Source organism: Labrus mixtus, chromosome 3 (assembly GCF_963584025.1).
Source record: "Labrus mixtus chromosome 3, fLabMix1.1, whole genome shotgun sequence".
In the NCBI taxonomy this organism is placed as follows: Eukaryota; Metazoa; Chordata; class Actinopteri; order Labriformes; family Labridae; genus Labrus; species Labrus mixtus.
In genome coordinates, this window is record NC_083614.1 from 34,510,987 (window position 1) to 34,522,228 (window position 11,242).

Consider the following 11,242-nt stretch of genomic DNA (forward strand, 5'->3'; position numbering starts at 1 on the left):
TACATTTTTTAATGTCAACAACAAAATATCACAAATTATTTAAAATGTAAAATGAAATAAAAAGTATAAAAAGTTAATGAACAGAATTGAACATTTTAACAAACTTATTCTTAAAATGTGGATTTATATTTTGTATCTCTCAATTCAAAGCAGCAGAGTAAATAAAAGTTGTTTTTGAAGTGTCCTGAAGTTCTGCAGTGGAGGACCTTTATTTTGAAAGAGGAAAGCGGAAGCAGCTGTTTGTTTACGGCAGGTGAGCTTGACACGCGCTGGAGGTTTTTTCTACCTGTTTTCTCGCGGTGAAATCTTTGCTTTAAACTGACGGAAGCCATGACTGAACACACCTACAGCATAATCCTCCACTCACCTGAGGAACAGGTGAGATTAGAACATATTATTACAGGGTTTGTTTCTGCGGGGAGTTTCTGGTTAACTAGCTCACCTTAGCTTACAGGTGAAAGGTGGTTTTCTAACGGTATTGATTTAGCTTGTTAGCTAGCTGATGCTAAATGTGTTGTGGCCGCAGGAGCAGCTGGACGGAAATCCTCTCGATGACGTTTTGGAAAAAACTTTGAACATTTCAGAGGTGAGTTTTATATTTTATGTTTCGTAATTTCTTCCATAAAAACTCTTTGTTTAGTGACACTTCACTCTGACTTTAACTTATAAGTGAAACTTTCTATCAGTCGGACATGAACGGCACATCAAAGTCATTTTTATTTGATGAGAGCGAGCGACGCATCCGGGTACTTTACCCAGACGATGTCGACCACGCCCCTTTTTGGGTGAAAACATTCAATGGAAAAGACTCTGTATTGATTTAAAAACCGTATATAAACAGACATGTAGACATGGATTGGGGAAAAAAATCAAAACGGAATAAATAAATAAATAAGAGTAAAAGTACAAAAAATATATATAAATACACTTCCTGTCCAAAGGGTCGCCACCTGGATTTAACTAAGCAAATAGGTAAGAGCCTCCCATTGGATAATAACTGCATGGGCGATTATCTTTCAGCTGGCAACAAGTTATTTAACCCCAACTGATGCAATGAGTAGCTTCTCATTTCTTAAACTACTATGTTGAAAGACCCATCCTGTGGTCGTGGAAAAGATGTTAATCTGTTTGAGAAGGGTCAAATCATTGGCATGCATCAAGCACAGAAAACATCTAAGAACTGTCCAACACATTATTAAAAACTGGAATGAAGATTTCCCCTGTTCCAGAGTGATCAGGGTAAGAAGAGAGGCAGATGAAGTGATCACCCATCATGCCTAGTGCCTACTGTACAAGCCTGTGGGGGCAGTGCTATGATCTGGGTTTGCTGCAGTTGGTCAGGTTCAGCAACATTATGTGCTCAAAGAATGAGGTCAGCTGACTACCTGAATATACTGAATGACCAGGTTATTCCATCAATGGATTTTTTCTTCCCTGATGGCACAGGCACATTCTAAGATGACAATGCCAGGATTCATCGGGCTCAAAATGTGAAAGAGTGGTTCAGGGAGCATGAGACATCATTTTCACACATGGATTGTCCACCACAGAGTCCAGACCTTAACCCCATTGAGAATCTTTGGGATGTCCTGGAGAAGACTTTGTGCAGTGGTCCGACTCTCCCATCATCAATACAAGATCTTATGACAAATAAATCTTGTGACATTGCAGAAGCTTATGGAAACAATGTCACAGCGAATGCGTGCCGTAATCAAAGCTAAAGGCGGTCCAATGAAATATTAGAGTGTGTGACCTTTTTTTTGGTGGCAACTTTTTTTTTTGGCCAGGCAGTGTATCTCCCGGTTACGGCCGCAACCTTCCCCGTGTTACAGTGAGTGACACGCCCCCTGCACACAAGATGAAGATTGTTCAGAGATATTTATGGTCTTGATCTTCACTACAACACCATGTGACAGATTGTGTCGTTTAAAACAAATCAATGTATGGAACATTTTGACCACCTAAGTGGACGGTCTGTGTGTGTTTGTGTGCAGGATGTTGATCTGAAAGAACGTGAAGCCTCAGAGGAAACAGACGGCAGAGAGAAGACGGAGCAGGAAGACGGACAGACGGTCTCTCCACCTGCTGCAGCTGAAGCTACCTGCACGGAGGTGAAGGTAAGAATCTGAGGAGGCGGGTCAGAGGATGTGCTACAGACTAAATATGTTACGGTGTGTGTGTGTGTGTGTGTGTGTCTGTCAGTGGGCGGTGGGCGCTCACTGTCAGGCCGTGTGGTCAGAGGACAGGCAGCTGTATCCGGCGAAGGTCGTGTCTCTGGATGGCGAGCGCTGCAAAGTCCAATTCAGCGGCTTCGGCAACGAGGAAGAAGTGGAACTGAGCGCGCTCAAAAGTCCAGATGCTGCCGTGCAGACCCAGAAGCCAGACTCGCAGGTACCCGCCACCTTAAAGGTCCCGTTAAGATATCCAAACGTTTTATTCAGTTAGTGCGGAAGAGAGAGAGAGAAGGAGGGAGAGACTTCGTAAGCCTTCATTTGAATATTTCTTTCTGCAGCTGATGTCATCCTGCACTCTTTAACGTCCAATCAGTGAGATGATAAAGGTATCTTACTATCTGATCATTAAGGAAACATGTTGTAGTGCTGGCTTCTCTGACAACAATGCAGCAGCCAGTATGTCCTCCTTCTAACTTTAGATTCTGCTCCTGAATGCTCTGGATTTGTTTGGACCAGAGAAGGTAGGCGCTTTTAAGACACGCCCCCACACGGCCGTTTTGGACGCCCCTCGGTTTGTCAGATATGAGAGCAGTTATCAGGTCAACAGGTGTTGCAGCGATGGAAGCGGTCAAGAGAAGTGGTTCAGATAGAAGTGATTGTACCCGACCTAAAAAGCCTCTGCATGTTTCTAATAAGCTCCACGAGCAGAAACGTGCTCAAACTAGGATCAATATTGGAGATGCTTTTGAAAAATGGAGAGAGGTTAGAACACAGAAAGGTTTACAGACCCATGCAGAGCTGGATAAACACTGAAGCTTCAGAGTCCACCACATGGTGACCTGTGTGAGCATGGACTCTAGAGAGGAGGGGAGAGGGGGGGAGACAGCTCTCTATGATGTTTAGAATTTAGACTGCAGTACCCATTTTAAACACTAGGGGTCAGAGTTACATGTTGAATCTTTTAGGCCTGACTGACTTCAGATGTGTCGTTTAATTCTCATTCACAGTTTTCACTGAAACATGTTCAGACTGTTTGATTATTTTTAACCCTTTCTATGAAGAACATCAGACGAAGAGTGAATCCTGTGTTCCCTCGCTCTTGTCCTCGTTTCAGGACTGGCGACCTGGATCTCGGTGCCGGGCCGTGTACTCCGGGGACGGCCTGGTTTATCCGGCTGTCGTTAAGTGGGTCAAAGGTCAACGGTGCTGCGTCCGCTACGACGAGTACAACAACGAGGAGGAGCACGACGTCAGCGGCCTGCTGAGCGTCAACGAGCTTCACGGACCGGGCAGAGCTGCTCCCAAGGTAAAGACCTGGACCTGATCTGCTTCCTCCTTCAGCCCAGTACAGGCGGCTGTGAGAGTGCGTCCTGAGCTCCTCGCTCTTTGTGAGCGTTAACGACCTTTTTATAAATCTTTATGTGAAAGTGGTGAAACACTTCCTGGTCAGAGAGTGGATCTCGCCGTCAGGTGATGATTTCAGACGGCGTGGTGTTTGTTGGTCGTGCAGGGCGGCAGGAGGACAAGCACGCCCAGCAGGAGGGAGGAGAAGGCGGGGGAGAGGAGGTCGGCGTGGAGAGACGAGCACATCGCCCCCTGGGTGAGTCTCTCACACACACAGTGACACCTGCTGGACAAAGCAGGGACTGCACCAGATCTCTAAATAAAACTGTGTGTCTGTGTGTGTGTGACTGTGTGTGACTGTCTGTCTGTGTGTGTGTGTCTGTGTGTGTGTGTGTGTGTGTGTGTGTGTGTGTGAACAGAATAAAGATAAATTCGGTCTTAAAGCAGAAAAAGATGAGAAGAAGAAAGACGCTGGAGAAAAACCGACCAATCACGGCTTCCCTTTCTTTCCTCCTCAGTCGAGCTCAGGGGTAACACACACACACACACACACACACACAGACAGTCACACACAGACACACACACACACACACACACACACAGACACACACACACAGACAGACAGTCACACACAGACACACACACACACACAGACACACACACACACACACACAGACAGACAGTCACACACAGTCACACACACACACACACACACACACAGACAGACAGTCACACACAGACACACACACACAGACAGACAGTCACACACAGACACACACACACACACAGACAGACAGTCACACACAGACACACACACACACACAGACAGACAGTCACACACAGACACACACACACACACACACACACAGACAGTCACACACACACACACACACAGACAGACAGTCACACACACACACAGACACACACACACACACACACAGACAGACAGTCACACACACACACACACACACACACAGACAGACAGTCACACACAGACACACACACACAGACAGACAGTCACACACAGACACACACACACACACACAGACAGACAGTCACACACACACAGACACACACACACACACACACACAGACAGTCACACACACACACACACAGACAGACAGTCACACACACACACAGACACACACACACACACACACAGACAGACAGTCACACACAGTCACACACACACACACACAGACAGACAGTCACACACAGACACACACACACAGACAGACAGTCACACACAGACACACACACACACACACACACACAGACAGACAGTCACACACAGACACACACACACACACACAGACAGACAGTCACACACAGACACACACACACACACACACACACACACACACACAGACAGTCACACACACACACACACACACACACACACACACACACACACACACACACACACAGACAGACAGTCACACACAGTCACACACACACACACACACAGACAGACAGTCACACACAGACACACACACACAGACAGACAGTCACACACAGACACACACACACACACACAGACAGACAGTCACACACAGACACACACACACACACACACACACACACACACACACACACACACACACACACACACACACGTTTACTCATCCAGCTGATGTTTCTCTCTCTTTGAAACAGTGTGTGTGTGTGTCTCTCTGCAGGACTCCTTCGTCCCTCCTCCTCCCTGGACGTTTGCAGGTAAAGAGTCTTCAGGTGCTGACTCCGCCTCCAGCATGTTGATGCTGTGGTACATGTGTGGCTTCCACACCGGCAGCTACCTGGTCAGTAACAGGAAGTGCATTCTTCATCTGAATCACTGTACTGAGCGTCATGTGTGAACACAAACAGCTCAATGTTTCTCTGATGAGAGGCAGACACAGGGCGCCGTTCCACCTCGTGGCGTTTTATTGAATAGTTCTCCCCATCGAGATTTTGCCAAAACAGCAACGCCGACACCTGAACCAGAGAACTCTCTACAAGCCACATTTCCACAAAGCGGTCTGGTTTAGTTCAGTCCGGTACGGTAAACGCTGACATTGCTCAGTCAGCGAGAGTCGAGTAAGCGCTGTATGTCAGCTCATAGCTCCGCCCCATCGACGACCTCGGAGGGGCTGACCTCTGCTGGACGTCCTCCATTCATCGCTTTCAGTGACGTCATCAGCGTGGAGGGCTGGAGGGCGAAAAAACGCTCAGGAAAGTAACGACCACCGTTGAAAAGCCCGTAGAAGTCACAGATAAACTTTGAGTTTGGAGCACTTGTGATTCTTCAACAACACACAGAACACTATTTATATCGCTAGAAACCACAAAGTGCGTACCGGTGTTAGGATTAAAAGAGTTACCGTGTTAACTGGTGACTGTCAGCCGAGTGGGTCTGGTTGTCGTACGGTATGAAAGCGTATTTGTTTAACTTTCATTAAAACATATCTCATGAGTAATTTAGACTTTATGATAATACACAAACAGAAGAAAGAGGCGTTTGTTTGGACACTGTCAGGCTGAAAGTCATCAGTTAACATGGTCACTCTTTGAACCGTAACACCAGAACGTCAGAATCCCTCTCCTTACATCTCTGTAGGATGAAAGTCTACAAACATACAGGCAGCTTTATAATGATAATGCTGTTTGAGAAGTGAAGGGCAAGACATTCCTCATCATTCAAGCATCGGTGAGCGCTAATTAGCTAACATTAGCTAGTTAGCGTTAGCTAGTTAGCGTTAGCTAGTTAGCGTTAGCTAGCGATAGTATCAGCTGTCAATCTTAGTGTTCTGGGGCAGTAATTTGAGTTAACAGCAGGAATATCTAGATTTAGTCAACACTATATTAAATGTCAGGATGAGGAGACGTCTGATGTTTCCCGTCACAGGAGGGTCTAACTTTAATCCACAAACCGCCTCCTTTCTGTTTTTTTTCTCTGATTAAATTCTGTAGAAGCAAAACTCGGGCTCGGTTAGCGTATCACATTAAAGGCTTTATATGTGATTTTTTTGATCCAGCAGGTGTCGCCCTTGAGCACCAGCATGAAACCAAAACAACTTGCGCTGCATTGTTGTGTTAGCATGCTAATGCTAGCGGTCTTTATTATGCTCGTATCTTCACACTGCATGTAAATTTACCTGAAATGAGCGTGATCTAGAAACACAGTTAAGCAGTGAGTACAGTATGTTATTCTTCTTTTCTCTAGCCCGCCAATAAATGAAACGTCCAGCAGAGGTCAGCACCTCCGAGGTCGTTCATGGGGGCGGAGCTGCGAGCTGTTTTCGTCACAAAAACAAAAAAAGTCTTAAATGAATCTTCAAATCCACAGGATATTTAAACACGGCGTGCTGCGTGTTTGACATCACAGGAAGTTTTTCGACCAATCAGCAGACTGCAATGTGTCTAGCTCCGCTCTTCAGAGTCGGATCGGGATGCTTTGCACCCCAATAACAAAGTAGGACGATACGGATCAGTTACTTTGGTACCATCCCGTGGTCTGACAGAAAACGCCATCAGCTGCGTCCTGTACTGAGGCGTGCTGCTTGGCGTTGAAGCGTTTGTGACGATGTGTGTTTTCTGTGTTTCAGACTCAGCAGGCGTGCAAGTCGAGCCCCAAAGACTGAAAGGTAAGAAGTGAACCCATGAAGATCCACAGACGCAGAGAGAGATGATTCTTAATGAATTTGCTTCTCGCTTCAGAGGCAGAGAGCATTCTGGGAGGAGACGCAGCGGTCACGTGTACATTCTCTATTTATTTTCTGTTTTTGATTTCAGAGATCGTTTGTTGTTTCTGTCCGTTGATGGTTCAGAAACAGTTTTGAGTTTGTGTTCAGACGGGTGAAGAGTTGTTAAAGTTTCCGGCTGTTCGAGGATGAAATGAAAAGACTTTTGAGATTCTTTAGTTTTCAGTTTGTTGTTTGGCTTCAAAATCTTTCTGTTAATAAATGAAGACGGGTTCTGAAAGGCTGCTGTGGCGTCCGTCTGTCGTGGTCGACCTCGTCACTCGGAGGTCTCACTCTGACCAACATATTAAAACCCGTTTATGTACTTTGACGTAAACGCTGACACACCAAGACCCCGACACGTCGCGTCACTTCCTGTCTGTCTTCAAGGGCTGGTCCCCTGAAAAAAGAGAAGAGAAATACAAAGACCAGCATGCATTGCAAACAGGAGAGTTTAATGTTCAGACCCCAGAATCCTTTATCTATACCGCTTTCACCGTTACTCATTGACTCATTTTTAAACAATTGAAAAAAGACGCTGGCGCTCAGAAAGAAGCGTTCTGTGGAGACGGGCTTCATGTAGTTTAGCTTCTACTGCCACCTGTTGGCTTTGTTGTGAACTGCACCATATGCAACGTGTCTGTATCCATTCTGTAACATCGTATTATCAATCAGTACACGATGATGTGTTGCCATATAGATCTTATGTCGAGTTCTTCAGTCAACATGACCTTTAAACTTTGAGGTCGTCACCGCGCCCCGAATAAACTCAATCAGACGAAGAAGAATCAAAATGTTTCCATGGACATCTCATGGTTCAGACCTCTGAGACAAACGGCTGTCTGAACGCCGTCTGTAAGCGCACACTGACTCTCCTTCCTGTGGTCATGTCCTCTCTGACGGAGGGAGCATCTCCTCTCTGACCTCGAGGTCAGTCTGCTGATTGTCTCATTATCTGAGGGTCAACAATATTTCCACTGACGTCACGGCCGCCTCATATAAGCCTGTCAGACGGAGCCCAGGGCCTCAGAGCCCACTGGACACTTTACCACGCTGTGACTCGTCTCTCCTGGTCCGAGTCGGTCAGCACCATGGTCAGCGGCAGGATGCTGCTCCTCGGCGCCTCCTGCTGGCTGCTGGTGATTTTAGGGAGCGGTGAGAGATCGGTGGAGGGGGGCGCCATCGAGACTCAGGAGGAGAAGGAGCTGGTGAGTGTGATGTTTTGTGTTTGATCATACAGGAACATGTTTGTTTCCTTTCAGACGTAGTACTGAACTACTTTTTTAAAGTTTCACATCAGGGACTGAATTAGCTTAGACAGCAGCTAGCATGCAGCTCCCTCATTAGAAACTACAAACACAGACTTCCTCTCCAGAGAGACACAAACATCTTTAATAGTTCTTGCAGAAGCATGGCAGCTGGACACCAGCAGTTTGAACCCCGGGCCTCAGGGGGGCGCTGCAGGTCTCTTAAAACACAGCCTAGCAGACTCTTGAACAGTAAAAACTACCTGAGAGAATCACTTCATTTCTTCAGACGGTTTAAGAATGACAGAAATAAATAAGTCGACACATAAATGACCCCGACATTCTGGATTAGCCGCTGATGCAGGAGTGACGGGTATAAACCACTCTTAACCCTCATGCATCATGATGGACATTTTAGTCCATCTGGTCAAATGTCTCCTCTTCATCTGGTCATCATTTAGTCTGTTAGGACATATGGAACACATTTTAATGTTTTTAACAGATCAATAGAACACTGAAACATGTTTACGACCCTCTGAAGTCACTGAGGACAAAAAATGTCCACTTAAAAAACTGATATAAAAATAGAACAGATTGATATTTGTTTCTATTTTTTTCTGCATAAATCTCTGAAACAACTTCAGCCCTGCTCAAAACTACCAAACATTCAATCATTATGAAGAATTTAACCCTTTAAATGACAGAATTATGTAATCAAACTCCACTCTTCAGTAGAGAGCGCTGACCTTTCTCCTGCTGAGGAGGAGATGAGCGACAGAGAAGAAGAAGAGGACGTGGCTTCATGAAATCCTCAGGGCGAGATAGGCTGCGTCGTCCAGGAGCTGCAGCTCTATAACGAGCGCTTCGGGAACACGCCGCACATTACTGCGGTACGCCCAAACTATCCCGTCTTTACAAACTAGATCTCTCTCTCAGACGCCCCGGTACGTCTTTAAACGAGAGGTCAGGAAAGTGAGACACTGATCTGATCTTCACTCCTATTGGACTATGCTAACATGCTAACATGCTAATGTTGAGCAGGTGTGATAGCTAGTTAGCTGTTAGCTGCAGGATGTTGACGTTCCTCTGAACACTATCAGCTGGTTTATATCCTGCTGCAGAACATGTTTACTCTGTGTTTGATGGAAACGTTGTGAATTGAACTTTGTGTCGTCAGATCGAAGCTCTGCAGGAAGTCCTGGAGAAGTTAAAGAGCCAACAGCTGCCGCCGTCAGAGAAGAAGCTGTGCCTGCTGCCTGCTGTAAGAAACCTCTACTCTCATATCTCTCTCATGAATCATCAACCACATGGAGCTGCTCTCTGCCCCCTGGTGGATTATTTGTGCACTGCATATGTCTTGTTTGATCTCACTGAGGACGCAGAAGGAAAAATAACAATCAAATCTGATTCATACAGCTTTAAAGGGTTAACTCCTCCATGAGTCAGCGTTTTTAGATCACGCTCATTCTGTGAACATTTACATGAAGCTACGAGCTAACTAAAGAGCGCTAACATTAGCATGCTAACACAACAATGTAGGCCGCAGGCGATTGAGCAAAGGACTATTTCGTCCACCACTTGTGCTAAACTCCTTTGTGGAAACGTGAGTGGAGGGGGGGTTAGAGGTGTGTGTATGGAGGAGAGCGGAGGCTTCAGTATGGAGGAGGCATGGCCTAACTGCAGTTTGTTTTGGTTTCATGCTGGAGCTCAAGGGCGACATCTACTGGATGAAAAAGTATTTAAAGACTGAAGATGAAGAGAACGATGAATCAGTTACAGACACAATATTTCACTACAGCATATTAATGATGTGTGTGTGTGTGTGTGTCTTTGTGTGTGTGTGTGTGTGTGTGTCTCTCTGTGTGTGTGTGTCTCTGTGTGTGTGTCTCTGTGTGTGTGTGTGTGTGTCTGTGTGTGTGTGTCTCTGTGTGTGTGTCTCTGTGTGTGTGTGTGTGTGTGTGTGTGTGTCTTTGTGTGTGTGTCTCTGTGTGTGTGTGTGTGTGTGTGTGTGTGTGTGTGTCTCTGTGTGTGTGTGTGTGTGTGTGTGTGTCTCTGTGTGTGTGTCTCTGTGTGTGTGTGTGTCTGTGTGTGTGTGTGTGTGTGTGTGTGTCTCTGTGTGTGTGTGTGTGTGTCTCTGTGTGTGTGTGTGTGTGTGTGTGTCTCTGTGTGTGTGTGTGTGTGTGTGTCAGTGTGATGCAGGGGAGCAGTGTGCGGTGCGTAAAGGTTCGAGGTTCGGGAAGCTGTGTGGATGTCCTGCAGGAACCGTCTGCAACTTCAGCGTCCTCAAATGTCTGTAGAGCTTCAAACATGCTTCATGTCCTTTCACAATAAAAGCTCCTTTTTTAAAACCCCCCCGCTCTGTGTGTCTTCCTTCCGCTGCGGGTCAAACGTCCCGCTGCTGTAACCCCGCCCCCCAGTGGTGGAAAATACCTTTACTCAGTTACTTTTAGAAACTTTGGATGAAATGAGACAGAAAACATCTTAGAAACTCTTCATGTTTATTATTCTCATGGAAACAATACACCCCCCCAACCATACCCCCACCCCCACCCCCACCCACCCCTTCCCGCCACAAAATGAGATAAAAGCCTCTAAAAGTGGAGTCACAGAAAACACTCACACACACTCTGAGCCTGTTTACACCTGACTCTGAATCAGCTGTTTGTTTCAGTTACTCATCAGAGAGGCCCATGTAAGCGTGCACTGGTGCTGCTGAGCCCGGTGCATGCTGGGATATCCTCACAACACGCTGCGTCT

At 46.2% G+C, this 11,242-nt stretch overlaps 2 protein-coding genes across 3 annotated transcripts; both read left to right on the forward strand.

Annotated features, from left to right (window-relative positions):
• The first annotated feature begins 297 nt into the window (after positions 1-297).
• LOC132971911 (survival motor neuron protein-like) lies at positions 298-7,244 on the forward strand. The gene is made up of 8 exons (XM_061034686.1): positions 298-378; positions 527-586; positions 1,995-2,391; positions 3,289-3,480; positions 3,685-3,774; positions 3,938-4,048; positions 5,199-5,318; positions 7,104-7,244. Exons 3-8 carry the CDS (start codon positions 2,146-2,148, stop codon positions 7,137-7,139), a joined length of 795 nt encoding a protein of 264 aa, XP_060890669.1. The 5' UTR covers positions 298-378; positions 527-586; positions 1,995-2,145; the 3' UTR covers positions 7,140-7,244.
• Positions 7,245-8,324: 1,080 nt separating this feature from the next.
• LOC132971912 (cocaine- and amphetamine-regulated transcript protein-like) lies at positions 8,325-10,836 on the forward strand. 2 transcript variants are annotated; one of them, XM_061034687.1, is made up of 3 exons: positions 8,325-8,446; positions 9,663-9,746; positions 10,675-10,836. In XM_061034687.1, the coding sequence occupies exons 1-3, from the start codon at positions 8,330-8,332 to the stop codon at positions 10,780-10,782; spliced, it is 309 nt and encodes a 102-aa protein (XP_060890670.1). In that variant the 5' UTR covers positions 8,325-8,329; the 3' UTR covers positions 10,783-10,836. The 2 variants fall into 2 exon arrangements, 1 of the variants encoding a protein (XP_060890670.1); XR_009672828.1 differs by lacking the exon at positions 8,325-8,446 and adding an exon at positions 8,462-9,375 and having other exon boundaries at positions 10,675-10,726.
• The last annotated feature ends 406 nt before the right edge of the window (positions 10,837-11,242 follow it).